Genomic DNA, 26,722 nt, shown 5'->3' on the forward strand with positions numbered 1-26,722 from the left:
GCTACATGTAACCCCATTCTGTATGTAATAGTACCCCTAACACAGGGACCTTAAGGAAGGGTCCCTGTGGTAAGGGGTATTAAGGAGAAACCTTAGGAAATAAAACTGAACTGAACAAGCACAATTGCACTAATCACCAAATGATGTGATGTGGAATATTGATGGTGCTAGAATGAAACCCCCTTTGCTTCAAGCACAACGCAAGAGAAAAGGAGCTTTACCTTCTCGCCCATCTTGTAATTGGGGGGCTCGGAGAGGCGAATGTTGGAGATGTCCACAGCGGGTGCATCTTCCTTCTCTGGCCTCTGAGGAGCCAGCTTCCAAGGCCCCTTGCTCACCATCTGCTTCTCCAGTGCCTCGATTGCAGCTGCAGCCTTGTCGCCCAATGGCTTGCCGTGCCAGTTCTCGGCATCCTCAATACCTGGACAGCATTTAGCCATTCATGGCATACTTCCATTCATATTCGAAAGTTCATATATTTGCATGCCCAGGCTGTTTAAAGAACACAAATTTAGTAGGCAAATTAACACGCAGGGTTGCTTCAGTTAGAGGCCTGTCAGCTATGAAAATGGGCTTGTCGATCTGGTAAATGCAGTTGTAAGTGATCCCATAACAGTGACAATTTCTTTCCAAAATTCCCGTAATACAAACCTGATGTTAATATCTTTACGCTCTACAAATTGGCATGTTTTGACAACATTTGGACCATGTGAATGACTCATTAACGAGTTCCACTTAACTGATGTCTGCTGAAACTGAAAGCCTAGACTGATGTCCCCTAATTGCTCAAATTTTTAGAGGATACCAGACCAACTGCAACAAAATTCACTTTGGCTAAATTTGTTATAAATCAGTGGTACACAGAGACAACCCTGACTGGACCCTGAGGAAGAAAAATGTGGCAGGCTTCCGATTCAGGCACCAAGAAAAAGATAAAACTAACCTTCAGAGAATAGACATTTACATCGATATTTACCATCATAAGCCTCGAAGCACACTGAACCACTACATGTCCAGCTCACGTTTGGTATTCTGCATATATCAAAAGTCCACAACAATCGCTACAGAGTGGTGGCCCTCGCCTAGACTAACCACTTCTCTAGTTCCTCCCTGCGACGCATAAAATTCTCCCAAACAGCAAAAAAAAAAAAGCACATGACGTGACCTTGAGCCTAGCTTAGCATGAAAAATGAATTTTAGAATGAATGTTTGTAATTGAAGACAAAGCACTGCTTAGTCTGTGTTACACTAAGTGGGTAGAGTACTAGACCAAATGCGACCATGGTGCACGAGTTGCCATCTTGCAAAGGCAATTTTTTTTATTTACACAATACTGCAGACCTAATTGGTCCAAGCAGGATGGGCCAAATCTAAAATATACAATATTCGGAATGCCAAGAAATAGTAGTGCAAGTCAATAAAATACAGGAATGATCATTAACAGGAGACAGGCAGAGTATGGAAAACATGAATAGGACAAAATTATACAGTGCTGACAATGGCATTCGCAAAATTTTCATTTTCAAACACTTCTGGTAATGAATTCCATTCCGTGATTGTGGCAAATATGAATATATTGGTTTGTTCCTTGCAAAGGTGTAATTATGCTTGTGGAGGGTTTTCCCGTGTAACTGAGTGCACGACGTAAGGGTCTGGAGAGATTCCAAATTTCCTATGAAGTAGTGAATGAAGTTTAATCGATTTCACCTTATGTGGAGGGGCTGAATTTGGTCAGCTACCATTAGAGCAGATGCAGAGTCAGTATTTCGAAATTTGTTGTAAATGAAACTACCTGCACGCACTGCAATGAAGCTGGCTCTGATGGTAGGCTGTTGAGAACGTTGCAAATGCAGTTTCGGTTTCGTATCCAACAGCACCTTGCAGGAAACTTTTGGATCAATTTTATTGCAAGAAAAAAAAGAGCACATTATGATCGGGTAAAATCTGTAATTATTCATTGTAAGCCATCTTCCTATGGCAGGCCAAAAATAGGCATTTTCCACAGGGGATGGCGTTTGTTCACCATATGCGTTGTGCTCTAAGCTCTGCCAAGACAGACGCACCCGCTAAAGGCATTGGGATTTGGCTCACCATTGGAGTTAGATGCGTACGTGCTGACCAGTAAAGTTCGAATTATTCAGCGAATGCTAATATTGGGATTGTAATTTTTTACAGCGGAGCTGTTAGGAACTTGCTATAATGATCATTCCGTCGTCCGCAGCTTCGCCGAGCTGGGGAAGAGCTGAGAGAGTGAAATAGCGCTGAGAGAGCGTAAAAATAGCATTGTGCAGCATAGCGGAGGCGAGGAGGAGCGAGGCAGGTGGTAGTGGGACACGTAGAGCTGCTGCTGTCGCTGGCCACGTTTCCCCGCGTTCGCCCCTGAACGCACCCGGTGTCAGTGACTGCAGCCAATGCCTCTGGCGGCCGCTCGGCATGTTCTGACCAGAGAACTCGACACGAGTCGCTTCCGAACGACTGAAGTGAGAGCTAGGGAAGCTGAAACCAAGCGTCGCAGAAGAGAACATTTAGAGTTTAGATTGAGGGGAGCCGAGTTCGCGTAGGCGAAGAAATGAAGATCCAGCAGGCTTGTGAACGTGGCTGGTTGAACTCATCGCGATACTACGCGGAATATCGCGAAGAAATCCCGAGTGCCAGGAAGCTAAGTGTGTGGTTTGCCACTACTTTACTAGGCCTTCCCCAGCTCCGCTTACCTCTGGTGTTAGCAATAGCAGAGCTACAATTTTTTAAATTAGTTTCGGTATAAAAATGCCTATTTTTGCGAGCTTCTCGCGACCTTTCTGTTCATATTTCAAGTCAAATTATGTAAGGAGGCCCCTCTATAGACACTATATTGAACTAGGCTCTTTAAGCAGTCCAGCATTTCATTGCAGTTGGTCTTTAACAGTGTCTTCAGAAGCACCCAGAAGCACCTACCAAATGAAGTATAAACTCTGCAAATCTGAACAGGTGCTCAAACTTGCAGGTTTTGTCAGCCAATCAGGAAGAGGCAGCGTGTATACAGAAAAAAAGAAACAGGGCTCTCCCATTGCATGCTTTTAACCCTTCTATGAACTTCCTACTCGGTCAGCATCACGCACAACATGATCGACAGGTGAAAAAATCACAGCATATCCACGAAGTGAATGATGATGAGTGGGCGAAGCACCGGGGGATCATTCGGGTAAATCACAGCTACGGACGAGAGATAGAGAGCGCGCGTCGGGAACGAGAGAAAAAATTACACCATCTTCCCGTAGGGGAACCCTGAGTAGTATGCGAAGCAGCCATGGGGTCGACTCAAGGTAGTTTTATCAGCTGCATAAACTTGGACATGCAGCAGCACCAGCAACGCGCAGAACTGTTGTCGACGCCGTCGGCGTTTTGCCCGCGTTCGCACCGAACACGCACAAAGTGGAACCGGAACGCCATCTAGTGAACACTTCATAACTACAGGTGGCTACATACTACTACTACTACAACTACAGAGGAGGGAACGACCCACACCCTAAGGAGCTTCGCCCCTAAATACTTGTCAAGCCCTTCTGGTACTTCCCATTGGCTGACCCGACCCAAAACCTTGGCTGTATGAGGTTGCCGATACAAACAATAGCTCACGTGTCCACAAGTTCAGCAACGAACTGAGCTGTCGGCAGGGAAAATAAAAGACCACCTCAGCAGCAGTACTCTCACCTGCAAGGCCCTTGCCCTTGTACGTCTTGCAAATGATAGCTGTGGGCTTGTTGCCGACATTGGCAGCATCCGAGAAGGCCTTGCACAATGCCTCGACATCGTGGCCGTCGATGACGTACGTGTTGAAACTGCACAACAGAAGAGGGAATTATTAAAAAGAGTACGGAACACAAGAGGCAAAATACCGATTTCTAATTTTGAACCAGTTCTACTGTGTAATCTTTCCCTACAAGAAAGGTGGAAAACATCTGTGCTGCCTGAATAATATGCATGACTGATAAAAACAGCTTCACATCAGCATCAACAGATCTGCAACTATACCAGAAAAAGAAACTAGCCTAATCACAAAGCCACTGACATACAGTATAGACCACTTATAACGTAACCGCTTATAGTGCAGGACCGGATATAGTGCGGTCTTTTCAGACTCCCGTTAATTTTCCCATAGCACTCCATGTATACAAGTATAGCTTATAGTGCAGTTGCAGGAAACAAAATACCGGTTACAGTGCGGCTGCCTGGGAGTACGGAAGTCAGCGGAGATGGCGAACGCTCCCCTCAAAAACGGGCACCCCAAGGAGTGCTCGAGGAAGAAAGAGATGAAGTGGAGGAGAAGGGCACGTGGTGCGAACGAACAGCCAGTGAGGCTGAAACCAGAATCTTGAGTGCGAGTCGTGAAATATCACGGCACGCATAGCGAGCGAGGGCCACGAAACTGTCAACGCCAGCCAAGGCTCGCTTCAAGATAACGGCAGTAAACGAAACTACAGGGAGGGAACGGGCGGCGCCGACACAGCACGGCGAAGGGCGCACGCGGAGACCGTGGAATGTGAGGGAGGAGGGCAGCAGGGAAGCAGTTTTCGCCTCGGCAACTCCGCTGCTTCGGTGGCTCCCCTCGCCCTCCCTCGTAGCTCCCTCACTTTCGACTGTCACTGTGCGCGCCCGCAGGCGCCGCCGCTCCAGCCGGCCCAGCGCCAGCTCCCCGAAGTTTCGTTTTCTGCCGTTATCGGGAAGTGGGCGTTTGCCGGTGTGGGCAGCTTCGTTGGCCGGCCTGGGACAGCACCGCTGCTTCCCTCTGCGCCGTAGCCGCAGTGTGCAAGGTCAACACGTGACTAAAAAGTAGAGGAAGCATAAAGGAGAAAGAAGGGTTCACGGCCATTTTTTTACGCGTGGCTACGGTAGCGTGGCTGAGTCGTCAGCACATACACGCATGTTCCGGCGCAACGCAGAATTGGCGACCTTGCCATTTGAGAGAGGGTGAAATTTCCACCGCGTTTTTATTATTTTTTTTTGTTCGCGCGCGACATTGGGGGGGTCTCTCCGAAGCTTTTACTCTATGGCGGTGCTGGAGCAATGCCGGTCGGAGGCGCCACCGCGTGATTTGGTTCGAATTAATGAGATTCGACTGTAAATTGAATGCAAACGTTCTAGCCGCATTCCTCGACTGTCGCATACGCGTGGCAGCTCGGTGCACATGTTTTGTATATGTGCGGGCCTTGAAAATTGTTGCTTTGGTTATAGTGCGGTACCGCTTATAGTGTGGATATTCGCGACTCCGGCGACGTACGTTATAAGCGGTCTACACTGTATTAAGCAACTTGCACAAATGCGATGTCACCAGGATGCCGTAATGGTACAGATTATTGTACAGAGCTTTGGGCCAACAAAACGCACATTGAGACCAAACCACGTGGTCTTCTGCAGGTGCAAGGCCAACAGCCGGCTGATATGCATTGACGTGCGACATCTTTCCGCGTGGTAAATGTTGGAGGTAATACGAACGAGCATACATGGCCCCAAATTTGTATTGGAGACACGTGCAAGTGGGACGAGCCGGGAAGGCTGGCAGCATCAATGCACGCAGTGTGTTGGATGTCATGTGATCAGAGTCTTGGAGACACGGCAAGAGAACGCCTATAACAGCGGCATAGTTGAAAAGTTGAAGCGAGGGATAGCAAGGATTGTTAACAACGCTTTAGGACAAGCAGACATGCTTCCAACTCTTGGTGGTACTCATCCCACTAGCATTGTGAAAGCAAGTGCTCGTTGACGAGAGGCACATTACACCACTAAAATTACATCACTAAGTTACACCATTAACTAAAGTGTTACATGCTTTAGTTAGCAAGCAGATGTTTACAGCAACTTGCACTGCTCACAGAACTACTAGCCTTACTTCATTTAATAGTAAAATCTTTCGTATCTATCAATGCTTCACCTTTCAGGCAAAACTGACCGATTTTGGCTTGTACCTTTTCCCGGATAGTACATGTTTTCTGCTTTTTTTCCAAACATACGAACACAGTTCTACTGTATTATTGAAAATGGTGAGCAGCACACCCAAAGGAGTCGAGCCTGGTCTTGTAGATGTCCATATGGTGCTGGAATGCTGTCGGCTCGCTCTGTCCCAGTCGGTTGATGTCGAAAATGGCCACCAAGTTGTCCAACTTGTAGTGCCCTGCAAAGGACAGGGCCTCCCAGATGGAACCCTCCGCAGACTCGCCATCGCCGATTATGCAGTAGACTCGATAGCTGTGCAAAGGAATAAATAGTTCATTTGAGAAGCAGCAAAAACATTAGAAAAAAATTAAACTAAACCTCTTAAGCCAAGGTATTACAAAGCCTGGTAGGTTAATAAAAGCACCGCCCCCCAATTTCGTACAGACCGCAATGCTTGCTAAGCAAAAACCAAGACAAACAAAAACACCAAACAACTCAAAAAGATGGCTGCTAAATGAGCACAAATGAACCCTTGGCCTGGCGTTCCACTTTCTTCAGGGGTGATATGCTTGAGAAAGAAGTCTGAACCCTAAAATTCCAGTTGAAACCCTTGCGAGTCACAGAAAAAGAATTCCTGCCTGTCCCATGCCGCCAATGCCCCATCAAGCAGGTGTCCTTGCCAAGCGTTAAGTCTTGTATTGTGGCTGGGAGCGCGCTTGTACCCATTTTACCAGTAGGTTTGTGGTGGCAGGTCTTGTCTGCCTCTGAAAGCCGCGGTGGATGCTCCATTAGAAAACTGTCTATGGCTGGACAAAGGATGCCCAGAGACCTTACAGTTTATATAGGGCCCCCTTTCGAGATGAAAAAATCTTGCAAGTGGCCAAAGCACCAGGTCAAAGGACTACCCATTAGAAAAATTTGTTGGTTCCCAGCGGCACCGGGATTCAAACCCAGTACCTACTGCATACGAGGTGGGTTAGGACTGCTGCCTCTTCAATTCCGTCAATTTCCCACCAAGTGGGTGTTCTTCCCATGCATTGAGCTCCCTTGCACTGGCCGAGCACCAGGCCGGGAGTGAACTTGTACCTGTTACAGATATGTACAAGGCAGCAGCACTAGCCTGACTCCCACAGCCGCGGCAGATGCTCGACCAATTCACCATTGCTGCGACGGGACAAGGGCTGCCCAGAGACCTTTCTAATCTCCATAGGGCCCCCTTCGAGATGGGAACCCCTTATGAAAAGGCCAAGCACTGGCTGGGGCACATCTCTACCCACTATAACACACCGGTTCCCAGCTGCACTGGGATTCGATCCGAGTACCTCTCACACGCCAGGCGGACGCTCAACCATTTTGCCATGTTGCAGCCACGTTGCAACGGAGGTGAAATAGAGTGTGCCTCGTATGCAGGACGTACTCATATCGAAACCCAGTGCTGCCTGGAACCCACTAGTTTATTATAATGGTGAACCATTAGATCTTCCAACCATTTTGCCACCGCTGCAAACTCGCACAGGACCATAAAGCAATTTAAGAGTTTAGTTCCTTGACTGGGAATCATGTGGCACCGCAACATATAATCCACAGCTCATTTTTGCGCTCTGTGGTCCACCAGGGATGCAATCAGGTTTAACTATGGTTTGATCCAAAAGGGCACAGTCCCACAGTGCAGGTCAATTTTTCCCAGCTCAGCTTGGCCTTGGCCAATTCTGCATGCTCTTGCACAAACAAGTTAAACCTCGATGCAGCAAAGCTGGTAAAATCAACACTTGTACGAAAATTTTGTGATATTGAAATTCGACGTTTCATACAAATAAGTACAGTGGCCAAGAGATTTTTCGTACACGTAAGGAGCTGTAAATCCAAATTATTGAACAATCTGAAAAAAAAAAAATTCATCTTGGCTGAATTTGAGTCGACAACAAAAGATGCAGCTTTATGATGTGTAGACAATATCTTCACATCAGCCGTACAAAGTGAAGCCTGCGACACTATCGCATCTACTCTGCTGCCGTCCCTGATAAAGTCGTCCGCAGTGGATTGACTATCATTAAGAGCGCAGGCAGATTCCATATTTAGCTTCTGAAGGCACGACAGACATTACTGCCTATAAATTGTGGGATGCTATGCAATATACTGCAACACGAGTCGCAGTGTGGAGTTACTTATATGAAGGTCGAAAACAGTTAAGTATCATACCTGTAGCAGTGAAGCAACACCACTAACAAGTGCTTGCATGTTTCGGAGACCCGCTACACAAAGTTCCCTTTTCTTTTTAGCCTCCGGCTGGCTTGAAAGGCTCTTGGTCTTTAAAAAAGACTGATGCGGGTTGCTAAGCAGGCCGGACGTTTACATGCACAGCAAAAGTATTTCTGCAGTTTTCATTGAAATCCTCGAGACCGATCAAAATAAGGTAATCGGCAGCAAGGACCTCAAAAAATGCGATTCTATGCCACAAATGAGAAATTTGAGCACAGCACCAAGTGAAAGAGCCACCATTTATTTGGACCGTGTTGCCAGCACAAATAATGTATTCTGGAGTTGCCAATAGTCGGGTGGCTTACTTTAGGAGATACTTTCACTTTTGCAAGATATTGCACGACCGGTGCTCAGCACATTGGCGTCTGGGCAACCGCGTTCCTGGCACAATGCCACACATGTTATAGCAATTTCAGAAACGCTGTTATCTGTAGCCGACACATCTGGCTCTAGTTACGCGAAATCTCGCAAGTATTCCAGGAAGTGATTTCCTCGGAGTGCTGCACCAGAAATCTAACCTGCGACGTGGTCTTGAGCTGCGGCATGTTACACAGCTGAACTGAAGTTAGAGACACTAATGAGAAGCAATGGTTAGACAGCTAAATTATTCTTTGAAAACTCTCCGAGCATGTGGGATGCCCTTTCTGGGAAAGTCTTCCAATCTTCAATTTCAAGCTCGAACCACTGTGCAGCTGATTCCAGTGAGACAGCAATTGAAGATTACACAAGCATTACAGCCATATTTAGACAGGGATTGTTGCTAAATGTCTCTAGGTTTAGGGTCTGCTTAGTTTAGTCTTGTGCATTTATTTTTTATAATTATTTCGCCCAGTCGAATACTAAAAATGAATGACACTGAAGAGAACTGGTACAAAGAAAATGTCAAGGTGGCCTCAATGAGGTGGCATTGTCAAGGTGGAATGGTAAGTTAACCTATCCCATGTTCCAGAAATACATAATTATCTATTCGGCTTTACTCTTCTCGTTAAGGTCTCTAATAGGAAACCTCCTACAGCTGTCGTCTTAGCACTAGTACAGCCTTGGTACGAACGCTGATCTACGAACCTGGCATGCCCAATGGCCACATACGCACCTGGCTTTGTCGAAGTATTTGCCAGTGTAAGCCATGCCAGCAGCACAGCTCAGGCCCTGGCCAAGGGAGCCTGTGGCAACATCCACGAAGTTAAGCCGAGGGGTTGGGTGGCCTTCGAGGTCATTGTCGATCTTGCGCAGCTTGAGCAGCTCCTTCTCGGGGAACAGCCCAGCTTCCGACCAGGCAGCATACAGGATGGGTGCTGCATGACCCTGCAAAGGTGGACCACAAATAGTAGTTCACTCTGGATACAGCAACAAGTGCAAATGAAATGTTACATGGAGAACTTGCATCGCAGAACCATACAATAGAAGCAGTCAACATCTGAACCTTGTGGACACAGCTAGCATCATTGCCTGTACCTTGTCCTAAACAATAGGGCATAGCACAACAGCAGTTGACAGATGACAATTGTTCAGCACATATGTTCCTTAATTTGCACAGCCTTAAGAATGATGGCTACCACAGAGACTGATGATTCAGCAAAGAAAAGCGAACAGTGTTTAGTATGGAATGTCGTGTCTTCCTAATATACCGAAGGATACTAACACATAAATCTAAGTATAATGCATTTGTATGGCTCTAGTATCTACAGTCCCTAGAGTATAAAACAATGCAAGCACAGAGTTTGGCATCTCTTACGTTGTGTGCCATAGTGCTAGCAGAATTCATATCTGGCTTCATAAAACAAAGCTGGGAGGTGAAGTGCATAACATGCACATTCTTTACATTATTCTAAGGCACAAACACTTAAAACTGACATGTCCTGGAGATCAATACCTTGCTTTATTTCAGACCAGTTTGACTATGTCAGCATACTATACAAGGTGCAACTACTTTGCCCAGATAGTGCACAATGAATGAAACCTCACCAAGAACCAACAGTTTGCTACAGCAGCAAAAGAAAGTTTACATTTAAAAGAGTGAGTAAGCCCCATCTTTCCTCCTTTGAAATTCAAGAAACCTTAAAGGCCTGCTGTATTAACAGCACAAGTGCAAGGGAAAAAAGCATACCTTGGAAAGAATGAGGCGATCACTAGAGGGATCACGAGGGGCATCCAATCGATAGCGCATAGTCTTGAAGAACAGGACAGACATGATCTCTGCCATGGAGCAGCATGATGTGGGGTGCCTGCACATCACGAAACAGTAGCAATGTATCAATCACTAGGCAGTTGGTCATGTTGAACCACTCGAATGAGCAGACCAAATTCAATAACCCTTTCAGGTGTCAATTCTGTTCATTTAAAATTAGTTTCTCACCACACAGCTTGCGTCTTCAGAATCACAAAAGCATACAGCAGCAGAATGGAGTAAGAATTCCACATTTTTCAGCAAGTTGTCAAGTTTACAGAATGTGGACACCATGCAAGAACTTGCTACAGGAAAGTCGGACATGAAAACTTTTTCATGTCTGGCATACTCGGAGAGCACCTATGCAGCCACTTGAAAAATATGTCCTACGTAAAATATTGTGAAAAACGCCACATAACATGCTGCCAGAGGGAGCAAACACCCAGTAAACATCTTTCAAATGGTTTTACTAAAATGCTTTACACAGATTATGCAAACTTGCAGCACTGGTCCGATTTATTGTGTTTTATTGTGTTTTATTATGTCAGACATGTATAATATACAATTTTCATCAGTGCTATTGCTTTTGATGCACTGTCATGGTGTGAATTAATGTACAGTGCCTGCAGGAGTTAAAGGATGACGGAGCAAATATCACATGTACAGTGTGCGGACAAGGGAAGCCTTTAGAAGGGGTCAATGTTTCAACAGGTCCCTTTGTCAAAATGTTGACTCCAGGCTAATATTTCTCTTGCTAGCCTATGGTTACGTCAAGTTGACACTTGGTCAACACTAAGTATGCATCTGCCAACTGGAACCTGGCTAATGATAGATAATACCCAAGGGCACCGAAGATCGTGTGGGCGAACTATACAGCAAGCTAGCACTGCTTTGTAGAAAATGTGCCTCGTTTTCAGCAGAATTTATAACAGATAGGTTAAGCTGCTTCCCCCCGGGGCCCCAATAGTCACTGCCTGATACAGTTAAGTAAATTCAACCTCACTGGGCCATGACAAACTAGTTCAAATTATAATTGCAAGGTTAAACAGAGCATTTATGTGATTTAAATACATGGCAACTATTTCTACAGTGGCCGTTTCCTAGCACAAACTACCTTGGAGTGCCACTATACAATAAAGTGTAATCTACATTGCAGAGTACAAGAAAACACCAGTCTAGGTCAAACAGTAAACCAGAGTACATTGCCCTGTAGGAGAAAATGCCAGCCTCAGTCGAATTCTAAAGAGTGGGCTGCATTGCCTAGAAGATCAGCAGCCTTGTCCAGGCTGATCAGCAATGCTTGTACAGATGCTGCCAACAACCCAAATGAAATTGCAACGTGCTGTTCAAAGCCAATGATGCAAGTTTTATGAAAAAAATATGTAACGACACTCACAAGCATCCAAGTGATTTCATCAGAGTTCAACACGAGAGCCAGCTGGTTTCAAACGAGTAAAAAACCATAGAGAATCCAACACAGGCGGAATAAAGGTTAGCGCAGTGCTGGTATAGCCAGAAAACAGCGAGTCTCAGGAACCTTAGTTTGAGCAGCGTCAGATGTCCAACGAATATCTGCTGACCTGTGAACCTTAAAATTTGTAAACATCCTGCTGACACAACAAGGAGCTGAGGAGATGGCACCAATTTTTTAAAGTTTGCATTGAGCACACTGTGGAACACATACATACTTGACCATTTCCCTTTAGACACAGAACACAAGCAGCAGCAAGCTTGGAATAGCAAAGACTGACAAGAACAGATTGTTTTTAGATCACAGCTACTTATCCGACGACTTTGATGGCGCCAATTTTGCCTGCTTCGGGAACGTATTCGAGGTAAGTACCCCTCTAGCATAAGGTGCCTTGCGCTGCTGCAAGAAAGTGGCACTGGTACCATCACAATTTCTTTTGCATGCACTTTTTACAATCTTACACAACCCCATCTTCACCTTCAAAAACTTGAAAACCGAGGTCAGTTTTCGTCAAACATAATGCAACACATAAAACCACAGAACAAGCTCAAACTCAAGCTTTAAAAAATTCGGGAGAGTCGGCAGGTATGCTAATGTGTTGAAATAATGAGCACTTTAGTTCGTGAAAAAACAGGGGCGTGTACTGGGAGTAAAAAGTAAAATTAACTCATCCAATTTTTATTGGACACCAATTAATCCTAAAAGCAGGTCAAATTACCCTTTTCCAATCTGCGCCACTTTGAACAGCACAAGTCTTTGGGCCGCAATGTATGAAACAAAATAAGCATGATAGTAATTGGTAATTAAGCGTTGGTAATTTAAATTATGAGGGTGTCAGCTGCCTCAAGACGGGGCACAATTAACACCCGTCTTGCATGAGTAGGGCACAGGAAATGGACAAAAGAATTGCAAAGATATACGATACATACGAAAGCGCCGCACAAGCACTACGCAGGAACGAGCAGAAGCCGAGTTGCACTTGAGTTACTGCCGAATGCCGTGACATGTGCAGCAAGGCTTCCTTGAAGGGGAGGGGCAAGTAGAATTCGTTGGGCACGGACCACTTCTAGGAGTGACGAGGAGCACATACGAGCGCATGGCAAATTAAAGTTCCAAAAACTTCAAACTGACCACACGCGGCATTCAGGGAACAGAAATCCCCGCGCTAGCCCGAGTAGAAGCAGTGGGCGGGGCCAACGGACGAAAAGCTCACGTTCATAGAAGAACAAACAATAGAAAAACGAACAGGAGTCTCGAAAATTGCGCGTTTCCTGCATGTGCTCGACATTCACCTCCTCGCGGAGCATCACGCGAACGGACACACGCTCCGGACATCGCGCCGGATCGCGTGATAGCGCGCGCGCTCAAGCCGTATAATCACCCGAGTGAAATTAACGAGGCAGCAGGCATTCGACACTCTTTAGTATCCAACTTTACAGCCCCGTGTTTCGGCGTAACTTGCTCCCACAAAAGAGCGCCACAGAACTGCTATTCATGAGCCGCTTGATTGAAATAGAATTGCGTAACAGACTCGCGCAGTAAAGCGAGCACTCCTGAGCGACACAATGTCTGGAAAAAAAAAAAAAAAAAAGAAGACTGAAGCTTTACAAACCCGCTGTTCGAGGCATTGGTGGCCCGAATGCACAGGATACGGAGCTTGTTAGCGATGTCCCGCAGTTCCTGGTAAGTGCTCGCGTCCATGTTTATCCCTCTTGACGGTTTAACGGGCTTTCCGAAAGCGCAAAGACACCTGCGAATCGCTCCGGTGGCCGGCTCAAGGGCACAATGTCGAAGGCGTGCGCTGCGGCCGGAAAAACCGTCTGGGTATGCTCGCGTACACCGAATGCGGAGAACACACTAGCCGGGCCGGCAACGGGGAAAACGGGCTTTTCGCCGGGAGCGCCGCTTTATCGCAGACGGTTTGCCAGCGTCACGTGGTGTCTGGCTTCGTATGACGGCTCGCCGGTGGCCCAATGGCGGCTGCTGGCTACGGCTACGGCGGCTCCCTAGCGGCGCACCTTGCCGGAACCGGCCGGTATCCGCTGACAATGACGGCGCGGGAAAATAAAAAAAAATTAAAGCTACGCACAATCGCAAAGAAGGAAATAGCACGGCACGAGCAGCGCCGGCATCTCAGGAAAAGAAAGAAAGAAAGATGGCCGAGCAGAAGGCGGGTTTATTGTGCTCGCCAGCGGCACTTCACGCAGAAGGTGAGGGGGTCTGGGCAGGCCCCATACTAATGTTTGTTAGAAAAATTTTTGAGGAGGGAGAGGGGGGCGTAGCTACGGGTCTGACGTTATTCATCACAAAAACGACGACAAACTGGAGAGAGAGAGAGAGAAGTATTAGAAGCTTACATTATCAATCGGGCGCAGCGGACGTGTGTAGGGGTGTTTAGCGGGTGGCGGGAAGGCATGCAACCGAAGCGTGATATCGCGTACCGTTGCATGTGTTCGTGTTTTCTTTTCTTTTTTTTTTCCTTTTTTTTTGTCTGAGTTTGTTTTTTGTCTTCGCGACGTCGTTCACACGCAGCGCTTCTCAGGAAGCACCAACTGGTCCAAATAAACAACTGGGCTCTCAAAACGACCTCTTTATTTAAAAAGTAAGCAAATACTGCAACGTAATCGTCAGCTGAGCAAGCGGGAGACGGTGAAATTTTAATCATGGGCAGGTTTACTCACAATCGACCGCTCACAGCTAAAACGTCTCGCGCAAAAGACAAGAAGATGCCACGCAAATTCTTGCCTAATTGTCACTCCACAAATTATAGTCACGTGCATGTTAATTGCCTTCGAGCAAGTGGGTCCTGGATGACCCTGTATGCAAGTGTACAGTTTTGAGCGAAAGCCTTTGAAATCTGTCGTCAAACGCTTGTCGCCCCAAAACTCGGGAAAGTTTATGGGAAGCATCGTCTACTAAACGCATGTTCTTGTGAATGAGCAATAAAGTAAAACTACTAAAGTTTCACATACTTTTCCAGACTAAAAGCTTTCAAAGCGGGATCACCAAGGCGTATACAGTCGAACCCGGATATAACGAACCCACATATAACGAATTATTGTGTATAACGAACAGCAGTAAAATCCCCTAGAAAATGTTTGTACAAAATCTTTATTTCATACATATAGAATTTTTTTTTTTTTGGGGGGGGGGGGGGGCATCCCCTTGAGATTCGATATATCTGGGTTCGACTGTATAACGACTTTTTTCTTTCTTTTCTTTTTTTCTCTTCTTTTTTCTGCGACACGAAATTTGAGCTTGTAGCAGCTTCAAAGAACTCGGCCACATTCCTGTTACGACCAACATTCATGCACGAAAGACCTGGGATTAACACATTTGTACGCATCTCGAGAGACAGAATGTTTACGCTCACGTATCCCAATCTTGAAAAAATGCGTCATTCATTGCAATATACAGACAAGCACAGCTACAGGAAAGTGGCGATCGAGAACGCCGCGGTGTCCACCCGAGACTGCAGGCGTCAAAGGCTGCTTACTTAGGTTCAAGCTCACTTACTCAAAGAACGCAATGGTCAACTTTCGATTTCGCCACCTTAGTTCGTCCAGCAATTGCGTCACAACTCGTGCGCTGACCCAAGGTCAACTTGCGACTTCGTGTTCACGCAGAGCCGCGGTCCGACGGTCATTCGGGTTGACGACGCGCAAGCACGCAAAAAGACTGTGCCAACGACACAAGTGGTGCGGAAACCGCTAACGACGCGAAGTAAGTGGGGCCATGCACCTCCAAATGTGTTGCCTGAGTCGAGCGCTGTCTTTCGTTGACCTTTTTACTTTTTTTTTCTTTTTTCTATTTTTTTCAGAGCCCGGCTTTCACGCATTCTTACGTGAGCGGGAAGGGCGTTCAAAAGTAAGTGCACGTAAACGGTAAGTATTACGCTGTCAGCAAAAATTAAAAAAAAGGACGAACAATTGCGCAACAGGAAAAACAACCCTCGGATTTATATAAGACATCAATCTGGCGTTGTTCTGAGAACGGGCCGCACTTCGAGAAAACTTGGCAGCAATACAGAGCAACAAACGGACGAAAAATGTAATAAAACAAGAACAAAAATGTGTTTATAAAAAGCGATAAAAATCCATTGGAACGTTCTCTGACGTCCTCTTAAAGGAATTCGACAAGATCCACTTCACTGAACAAACAGCGCCTGTATCTTTCACTATATTGCCAGTGTAGAAGACGGCCAAGTGAAAAATCACGTCATATACAGGAAAGCTAACGTGATTAAAGCAATACCAGTACCTAAGTGTTATGTCACCGCCTTTCGCGTTTTAGAACGGGCGCACAATTACAAAAGGACTTGTTGCTTCAGAGGCACCCCCGTGTTCAGAGGTATATAAGGCAAAAGTATGTAACAGCGCGAATATAGTTTATTCGTATGGCCGAATACCCGAAACATGTACTCATTTGCGCACAAGGGCGGCGAACCTTGACCTTGTGCGCGTGTGAGCAAGTTCCCCCGACTTATACGAATAACCCGGCTCAGTGAATCGCGTGATTATCTCTTCCTTGCTATATAAATGAACTATATATAGCTCAGCAGAAAGCGATCTTGCAACCGATGAAGCCGCGATTTCCGATTTCTCGCTAATTTCTGAAGGTTTCTTGGCGTTTTGCGCATGTATGTATTTCGTGGGAAAGCTGCGAGTTCTGCTCGGAACGCGTCTCTGAAGGTCGCGCTTAAGACTTGCAGAACCGACGACCTCCTGAGTGTGGCATTCGCGTCACCAGCGCTCGTGATTCGCCGGCTATAGCTACACCGGGTATATTTCAGCGAACGCTTTCAAAAATGTTTAAAGGTTGCCTGTGGCAGAAAGCACAATTCTAGTTCATGAGCTGGTCTACTCGAAGAGGCGGACATTACTTGCAAAAAAAAAAATTGAAATGCATAGTCGACTAATTAACAGACATTCACTAATTAAGATTTAAACTAATTACTTTATTCATGGTCCGTATTGCAATTTACAAGTTGTAGCCGTGGAGTTCGCAAGGCGGATCCACTTGGAATTAATTCTCCGGATGACACCAGTTTCGAGACATTGATTCCCGAACTTTGCGGAGAAATGCATTGGCGTTCCAGACTTTCTTAACAAGACGTCGTTGTATGCATTGAAGCGCAAAAGTAACTAGAACGCCAAAGCATTTCTCCGCAAAGTTCGGGCAAAACTGGTGTCATCCTGAGAATAACGAATTCTCAGGATGACACCAAGTGGATTCGCCTTGCGAAATCCACGGCTACAACTTGCAAATTGCAATATCGACCATTAATGAATTAGTTTGAACGTAATTAGTGAATTTATGTTAATTAATCGACTATGCATTTCAATGTTTTCTACGTGTCCCCCTCTTCGAGTAGACCAGCTCATGAACTAGAATTGTGCTATCTGCCACAGGCAACCTTTACATTTTTTTGAAAGTGTTCGCTGAAACACCCGGTATATTAGCTTGCGCTCTAACGCAATCACCCTGTATTTCACTTTCCTTTCCGCACTGTCACAACCATGCTCATATAGCGTTTTTTCTTCCTCATACACGATTCCATCGCGCTCACCGTGCAAACGCAGGCTTTTCTATCGGTCACATATTCCAGAAGCGTTAGAGCGCCTTCGCGTAAACAACATTATAGAAGCGCGAATTCTTGGCTACTCAGGGAGAGAAAGAGAAAAAAGAGAGAGAGAGGGAGATAGAAAGGGTTTGCCGACGTCGCGCTGGATGAACCAGTAGAGTGCACAAATAAATAGAACAGACGTACGCGACTATCACTAGATGTCTCAACGTCTGGCTCCTTGTCTAACGAACCAGACGGAGCAATTCGCTCGCGAGCGATAGCGCGAAACAAGAAGCCTGTAGCGCCAGATGCCACGGGAGAAAGAGTTCCGAGTATATATATCCACGTCGAAAACGTATCAACGTGGGAGATCTATACATACTTGAACGGGACACGGCGCCGAGATAAGGGTTGACCACGTTATTTGCTTGGTAGGCGATAAGCGCGAAAAGAGACTTTCGAGGCGCGAGCGCACGCGCGGCGCCAAAAGATACAAGACGGCCATTTCTCGATAGCACCGCGCGATGGCAGCCTCGAAGGAGAAGTGGCTATAGGGTTCCGCTGCTAAGCGTAAATGAAGACGTGTAAGAGAGAAAGAAAGGGCGGGAGAGGGATAGTCTTCTAGATAATAAGCACGTGTTCGAAAATCTTACACTGAGGACAGCTATATATACAGCCCCGAAAGTCAGTCCAAGACGGATATTTCACGTAGGCATGCATGCAGGCTCATTGACGCTTATCGAAACTGCGCGCGCGTCGCAAATGAAACGGAATAAATGAACAGTGCATAGCACAAAGCTTCATTGACTCAGGGGTGATAAACGGTGACTGACGCGTAACACCGTTGCGAAGGTCTAAGTACGCATATAGCATTCCTTGACACGCCTGTAACTATACCATATAGGCAGTGCAATAAACACGGTCCCGAAGCCAGTGAGAAAAAAAAAAATTGGGGGGTTGAGGGGTTATTCTGTGAGTGTCCACCAAGTGGACATGTCCATTTCGTCTGCTACGGAACTTCTGATTGGCTGGGCTGGGGTACGCGTCAGAAGGAGACACACGCCTTCAGCTAATCAGCTCTCCGGCAGCAGATCAAATGGACATGTCCACTAGGTGGACGCTTACAGAATAAACCTCCTAGCTCGCTGCTGGCTCCAAGGCAGCCCGTCGTTGGGTGACGTAAGCAGGACGTCGCTCCAAGGGGCGCGGCTATGCGCGCGCAGCAGCTTCCCAGTTTCGGTTTCACGCGCTCTGTTGATAGCCGAATTTTGTCGTGCCACAGTTCCGCGGGTAATCGCATTTTCCCCAGGTGCAAAAGTTGATATGGCTTGCACGGAGAGCTCGCTTCAATCTGCCGATTACGATGAAACCGCTGAAATTAGGTTTGAAAGTTAATTATTGGAATTTTGTTAATTAGCGATTAATTACCTCGTATCACACGTGACCACATGGTTGCCATCCACTCCCGGCAGTCATGTCTTTGAAGAAACCGCACTTTAATGTTCAAAACGGCTATTTCTAAATACTAGTAAAAGTATTCGTAGAAACACACGGTATATAGGTATAGTGCTCGGTAGAAGGTATACCGGATGTTTCTACGAAGACGTTAAGTAATATTTAAAGACAGGCGTTCTGAAATAAAAGGACGGTTCCTTCGGAGGCATGCCGTCAGCAGTGCCGCCCCCCTATCACCTGTCACCCGGAGGTCGGCCAACACCACCCAGATAGCACAAGGCCTGTTCACTCCGATCCATGACGTCATGCTGCCTCGCCCGAAATTTCCATTGCCAAGCCTGGCGTGACGAAAGCGGTGACGTCGAAATCACCGCTGCTTGCTCAGGAGCGTCCCCGTTAGATTCGGGCCTGGTAGCATGACGTCATGGATCGGAGTGAACAGGCCTTGTGCTACCTATAGGTGGCGTGCGGTCGGCACCGCTGACGGCATGCCTTCGAAGGAAACCGCCCTTTTATTTCAGAACGCCTGTTTTTAAATATTACTTAACGTCTCCGTAGAAACACGCGGTACATACCCCATAACGCCTCCGGTTATACGCGCCATTTCTCCGTTCCATTTCCGCCTGGGAAACTATGGTCAGCAGCCTGTGGATCAACCGCGTTATACGCTCAAGTTGGCCGCTTCCGCATGCGCATTGGCAGTGACCTTGGGAGTTGCTATAGCCACACACAGCCGCGGCGACCAACGTTTAGGGCAGGACCCTTGTGCAACTGAAATGATGGGCTCTGACCAGTAGCGCACCCAGGATCTCGGCCAGGGGGGGGTTGACAGTTTATCAATACCATCTAAACAGCACTAATTTCGATTTCTTCACGGGAAATTGTCAAAAAATGCGCTTTTTGCGAGTGTGCAGACGATTGCGCGTCTGACACGGCAGCGATATGATTACAATAACTATTTCGACAACGAGGAAACGCATGGTCGCCCAGGCGTGTTCCCGCTTTTACCACTGCAAGTCTTCCGCGGATAAATAGTTCAAGGGAAGTATAAGACTATGTCTCTCTGTATAGACCATGGATGCTGCGCCCCACTGCCCATTACAGCTTCCTTGCACCTCGCCAGACGAGGTTTAATTTGCTCACGACCAAATATGTATAAAACCACAGAAGCGAAAGGTGGAGACTGGCAACGTCCAGAGATGAACGAGGTTCGTGTTACCAAACGTGTACACAATGCAATGCGTCGAAACGTTGAAAGACGGACACAGAAGCGGCGTTCACATGAATGCGACAAGTGGCACGTCGCATCCTATTCCCAAAGCTTCGAATCCATGCACGGCCGCAATGCGCTAGAAAGGCGAATCGTTTACACTAATGCGACAGGAGAAGGTATACAGTTCGAGCCGGGGAAGGTCGTGTCATGAGGTGAGGCTGGCGTATCGCATCGACGGAGAGCGGGAAACGTGAGACGGCTGCAGCCGTGTGCACTGCTCCACTCACAGGCTGAACGCGAATCACCGAAAGCAGTTTCCGGCTATAGTTTCGAAAAGGGCATGCTGCACATAGTATGATTATAGTACCATGATGACGATGTGCTAACAAAGGCGATATACGCTACTGTCTCATTCGTGTATACATGCGGCTATAGAGTTGATGAAGACAAAACTTCAGGAAATATAGCTTTTCTCTCTCTCTCTCTCTCTCAGATCTCGCATCCCATAACACTTTTGACCCTGCCTGCATATTGCGGCGCCGTGTAGGAGCAAGCTGAGCTGGCATTTGCGAGTCCTTTAGGGTAATCTTGTCGTAACGTTGCAACGGTCTAACATTTGGTCTTCGGTAAGTCACAGCGAGTACATACAGAGATCAGAACAATTATTATGCATAGCCAGTTGTCTTCGCACTTCAGTCTGTGCCCTTGTCCGAAGTCGCGTTGTTGCATTTTGGTTCATGCAGTACTAACTAGCTCAATCTTTGACGTTACTATGTACGCATATATACATTTCAGGTAACAAACACCCCGAGCAAGCAACCGGTTTTGGAAGTGGCGGAATCACAGGCTACAGCGTCGCTGGGCGACCGGGCTTATTACGGTCTTCCTGGCAATCGACCAACGCTTTAATCGCGATGAACTATTTTTAACCGTTTACTCGGTTGAAAGCCAAGCGAAGCAAGCCGAACGAGCAAAGCGTGAGCTCTCTCTTGCGCGTGCAACTTGTATGGGGATGGCTTCCGCATTCGAGGGAAATTCTTTCAATCACATCAAATGTCGTGAATTAATATCTTCGCCGGCGGCATGGACCGTGATTGTAATTATGCAAACCACAAGCATGATGCGCTATAGCAACGAAAGACACATATGGTCCTTTTGTAAACATCACCTTGTACACAGCGTCGGTTTCAGTTCCATGAAGAAAACAAAGATAGGTAATGCAATAAATGTGTAGTTCCGATCTCCCTCGCACTCCCTTTGATCTTTGATGATGGTGTGAACGTATCGCACAACAGCATAACCAATTAGTCGATTAGATGCTGGTAAACAAATTCACAGAGAAAGCGGGTGAATGCTTCATCTCAAAATTATGCTGGTAAACAAATTCACAGAGAAAGCGGGTGAATGCTTCATCTCAAAATCCATGTCCGTCCGTCCGTCCGTCCGTCCGTCCGTCCGTCCGTCCGTCCGTCCGTCCGTCCGTCCGTCCGTCCGTCCGTCCGTCCGTCCGTCCGTCCGTCCGTCCGTCCGTCCGTCCGTCCGTCCGTCCGTCCGTCCGTCCGTCCGTCCGTCCGTCCGTCCGTCCGTCCGTCCGTCCGTCCGTCCGTCCGTCCGTCCGTCCGTCCGTCCGTCCGTCCGTCCGTCCGTCCGTCCGTCCGTCCGTCCGTCCGTCCGTCCGTCCGTCCGTCCGTCCGTCCGTCCGTCCGTCCGTCCGTCCGTCCGTCCGTCTGTCTGTCTGTCTGTCTGTCTGTCTGTCTGTCTGTCTGTCTGTCTGTCTGTCTGTCTGTCTGTCTGTCTGTCTGTCTGTCTGTCTGTCTGTCTGTCTGTCTGTCTGTCTGTCTGTCTGTCGATCAATCATCGATCTAGTTATCTATTCGGTCTTTTCACAGGTGAACTTTCTAATTCTACTACCTTTATGCAACCTGCTACAACGGAGAAAGTTCCCAACGTTCTTGTTATTTAGCTCCGCCGACCTCTCCTCTCCAGTAAACATGCTCGTGAAGGGCCACCACATCCCCACTGGAAGGATGTATAACACTGTGTAACTCGCTTAACTAAAATGAAATTCACGTGCTTCCTGCGCAAGAAAGCTAGCGACCGTTTCGGCGCTGCCGTTCTGGCAACGCGCCACCGAACGTTTCTTCCGGAACATGCGTCGGCAGCGCGCGCAATAATTGCAGCATTGCAGCAGCTACGCGCACGACCACGACCCAGACACCGCCCACAAATCACTCATCGCTGGCCAAGCGTATCCCTGGACTGGCTGCGTCCGTGAGCAGGGCTGGTCTGCAAGACGTACGCGCAACAGCCCTTGCCGCTTCGAAACACGGCCGCGACAAAGAAAGAAATGAACGAAACAACAAGGAGTGCAGGTGGAGCAAGCGTCCTTGCAATAAAGCGGCGCAAAAAGCAAAAAAGATCGCTGGAGAGCCGTGGGAGAGCGAACAAAAAGAAAGATAGATAAATCTATTTTGGTTCGCGCCGTGGCCAGCTCCGGAAAACAAACACAAGTTAACACTGCAGCCAGTGGCCTCGCTTCCCGCTACTGACAGGTTATAAGAACCCGATATAAAGACCGGTCTCACGCTAAACTAAATGGCGGCGCCTGTACACCTTCCGCGTTTCAGTAAAACTGTGCAACTTTGCAGAAGCTACGACTGGCGTCAGCCAATCGAGGCATCGGGTCCACAGAGCTGTTCACCGCTCTAAACCACGTTCAATGTTAGTAAACAGAGTGGCCGCTGTGACGCATAGCGTGTTAAGTGTTTGGCGTGTACAGACAATGTGAGATGCAGACGAATATGTACACTAGTTCTTCGCCTTTTTCTTTTCCGTAGAGCACCTTGAGCGATACTGTTCAAAAGAAAAACCTTTCCCTAAGTTCGTACAGCCCTTGAAGAAATCATAATGGTAATGGAGTTTCTCGTTATTTGCACTAATTATACATGTACAAGCCCATTTTCGTTCATCGCTAAAATGGGGGCGACCAGATTTTTTACCGACACCGAAACAGACGGCCTTTGTACGTCACTATAACGAGGCCGCTCGGCAAATTAGGACTTGGCAATGTAGTGGCTATCGTGATAGAACCAGAAAACACATAGAAAGAGCTACGAACGCTGGTCAGTCAGTGACGGCTATTGCGTGTTAAAGCTTTACGAATTCGACTTTCGAATGGGTGCAGTTCGCTCTGTAACTTCCGTAGCGGTGGATGGTATTAATGGAGCAAGAGTATACGAATTAATTGCGCCAACAGCGTTGAGAGCGTAAACGCGAACAAGACACGTAGACTGTAGGGAAACCTATACATGAAAGACGCAATTACGAATCTATAATATATGCGTGCTTTAAACGAGAATACTAGAGAAAATTCTTGTTTTTTATACATGCCACCCCCACACTTACCAACTCAACTATGTGCCGCACAGAAGCGTGTCGAGTCGTGTGGGCGACATCAGAAAATTAGGCGCCAGATTTCGTTCCGTGTTAATCCGCGGCTGATGTTTCTCACGATAAAGCAGTATTTCAACTGAAGCTGGCTATAACGACACAAGAAATAATTCCTATGTGTTCGCTGGTAACTGCGATCCTACCGAAATGTTCAACCTTATGAAATTAGAAAAAGAAAAAAAAAAAAAAAAAAAAAAAACGAGAGACAAGTATCGCCAATGAGCTAACACAGTCCATGTAGCAGTATCTTTCATCAGTCCCCATTGGGCATAATAAGATGGTTATTGTTCAACCTTGAAAACTCGAATAAACCGCGTCATTCTCTGGTAACTGAATTGTACCCGCAAACGTTCGCAGATGGCGACACCAGTCCACAACGTCGCGGCAATGCGAAAGCAGTTTGAGGAAAAGCAGCCGAAACCTCCGCGCGGAACTTAAGTGGCAAGGTTGGGCCAGCCCATCGTCATTCTATAAATAGGACACTATTAACGGTGACTCTTGGAAACGATTGGGAAATGCAAAACGGAACACGTGGGTCTCTGAAGACCGGAAGCCGTCTATCGATCCTTTGCAGACAGACGCGAAGGAATGGGCACGTGCAGCGAGTAATGGACTCCGGAAACCTCGCGATAACGGTTTTCTAACCACTCTACTAACCAGAATTCATAGTAAAGAACAGGATAGGACACGTGGCTACTGTGTTCACCTTGGCCAAACACATGTCACAGCGTATCACCATAGAAACGCCGGCCGACATGCAGGGCTCGCGGGCTCGCAGCGACCGACTTACCCCGAATTGCTGGCGTTCGTCGCCTTGATGCTGAGAATTCTAAGCTTGTTGGCTATGTCCTTGAGCTCCTGCGATGTTTTAACATCTGGTCGGTGATAATTGGCCATGATGTCCAAACTTCAGGGACTTCTCGGACACACTCCAATTGCTTCAGCCGGCGCCTTCCGCGTTTTTACGTTTGTTTCTTCATTTGCTATAATCACCAGACAAATGTAGCAAGTTCCCCTCTGAGTTATAAATGGCATACAGCGACACCTGACGGTTCTAATCGTTCGTCTCAGTTACTATAGTTATAAATATGCAATAACACAAGTTAGATTCGTTAATCCGACAGATTTTAAATTATTATTTTTGTGTTTTTAAGATGTTTAGCGTTCCCATGAGAACTTGGTTTGAAAATTGTTTGACAGATGGCGGCAGCAGTCTCGCAAAAGTAAAGATGTTCTGTGGTGAAGTTTCGTGTTCTTGTTGCTCTGCTGGTTCAGCAGAATGTACTTCGAAATAAAGCAATCTGCTGCCACATGACCACTGGAGTTAATGAAATTTTGTGATTATTGAACGCATCCTTGCCCGCAACAAATTTTCAGAAGCTAGCTGGCATTCGGGGGACGCGAACTTGCAGTGGCTTCAATAAATAACGCTCAGATGTTACCACGAATTTGTGGCGATTATATCATATTCGTAATGTAGAATGCAGTTTTTTTATTGTTGTAAATTCAGTAAGTTTTCTACGAGTATGAGGAAATAGCGCATAAAGGTACTTTCTGATATCCTAAAGCATGGTTCGCTATACTAGTTGGTGCAGTTATCGTGTGCATGGTTAACCCTCCAAAAATGCAGACAATGTGTACTTCCTGTTCCAGTCTGTCTAAAAAAGGGAACTTAACATCGCGGTTAACAGATGTACTCCCGTGAGCAAAAGTATACGGGCCAGAGGTTGCGCGATCAAGCCGATTTTTTTCCTCAGCCTGTGAACGCAACTTGAAATTAAGGACTGTAGTCCAAACTAGGCATTGCGAACTTTTCAGTGTACTCGTCAATTCCAGTTTATGCTTGTTAATTAAGAAGGAATTCAGTTTTTCGGCGACCCTGTGGTCCGTATACTTTTGCTCACGGGTGTACGTCAGCATCTTGATGTAAACCACACACGTTTACTTTCCAGATCATTTGAAACACGCCCGATGAGAGGCACAGTCCATTTGATAAAAGTGTTTCACGTTCTATACGTAGAATAACTGTACTGTGGAAGGTCCACTATACCATGTGTATGACATAACTTGTGCCACAGTTTAAAAGTATATAAGTGCCGCATAGCTGCACAGAATCAAGGTATTGTTGTTCGCCGTCGCTTCGAGCAAGTTAGACTATTTTTCGTATTTCGCCTTATTGCGCATAACTAGTTGTTATTAATTAATCAACTTCCCAAATATTGTATTAAAAGCAAAAGTATCATTGAGAAAATTTTAGTCCATCCTTCAAAAATTCCCTCTTTAGCTTTCTGTTCCTCAATACGTGCTATAAAAGTATTTTACTAAGCCTGAAAGAAAGACCGCGAAATACGAAAAAGTGTCGCGCGACTATATGGTCTACAGCTTTCTCATTGACATTTTTGCTCTGAATATAATATTGTAAAAGTCGCTTATTTATTAATGACTAATTGTATGATTCGGTGAAATATATATATTAAAAAATAGTCTGACTTGCTCCAATTGAGCGACGGCAAACATTACGTAATCTTGGTTCTATCCGTGTTAAGGCACCTGAATATATATATTTCTTTAATTTGGTACTAGTTACGCAGGACACCCAGTACGTACGTACGTGCACACAGTACGTGGAACAAAATGCAGAGACAGGCAAAACCGCATACTTGTGCGTGTGTGATGATGTTGCTGAAAAAATAGGTATAAGAAAAATAATTAAGGTCCATCCGACGTACTTACCTGTCGAGGAGGGAAGGGAGAGAGCTTACTATGGGGGTCAAGAGAGTATTTGTAATTGCATTTTTAGTGCTATGTCTCATAAAACTGAAGTTAACTGAAATGAACTGGGCTGCAATCTTGTATTGATCCGGAAAGCTTGCCCTCGCGTGATTGGTCAGAATCGCGTGATCAATCATGCGACGGCAAGCGAACGGTTCACTTTCATAATCAATATAATATCGCATCCCTGGACTGAAGATAATACTGCATCAACGTATGTTTTTTTTTTTTTTTTTTTTTTTGAGTTTCATTAGCGTCGTCGGTATTCGAATTATCCTTCCGAGGTCGCATGCTTGGCTGTGACTCGCGTTGTTATTGAATCCAACGCTCTTGCTTTCAGTAGCCTCCTAAAGGCTACTAACGCAGTTGCTTTCCGTAGACAATAAGCCTCATTCTTACTTGCCAATCCCCCATCATGGGTTCGGGTCATGTCTAGATAAAAAGGATAACTCACTGTCA

General features: G+C 46.4%; 1 protein-coding gene across 2 annotated transcripts in view; it reads right to left on the reverse strand.

Annotated features, from left to right (window-relative positions):
* LOC119461252 (transketolase) overlaps positions 1–24,456 on the reverse strand; it is a 41,592-nt gene extending 17,136 nt beyond the window's left edge. Inside the window, exons 1-6 of one of the 2 annotated variants that reach the window (XM_037722483.2) lie at positions 24,282–24,456; positions 10,277–10,394; positions 9,263–9,474; positions 6,031–6,222; positions 3,691–3,818; positions 222–421 (exon numbers count right to left, since the gene is read on the reverse strand). In XM_037722483.2, the coding sequence (XP_037578411.1) occupies positions 222–421; positions 3,691–3,818; positions 6,031–6,222; positions 9,263–9,474; positions 10,277–10,394; positions 24,282–24,388 (957 nt within the window). In that variant the 5' untranslated portion in view covers positions 24,389–24,456. Of the gene's footprint in view, positions 1–221; positions 422–3,690; positions 3,819–6,030; positions 6,223–9,262; positions 9,475–10,276; positions 10,395–13,419; positions 13,761–24,281 lie in introns of those variants that run through there. The other variant, XM_037722484.2, reaches the window with a different exon arrangement.
* Positions 24,457–26,722: the final 2,266 nt, after the last annotated feature.

The sequence above is a fragment of the Dermacentor silvarum genome, chromosome 8 (assembly GCF_013339745.2).
Source record: "Dermacentor silvarum isolate Dsil-2018 chromosome 8, BIME_Dsil_1.4, whole genome shotgun sequence".
In the NCBI taxonomy this organism is placed as follows: domain Eukaryota; kingdom Metazoa; phylum Arthropoda; class Arachnida; order Ixodida; family Ixodidae; genus Dermacentor; species Dermacentor silvarum.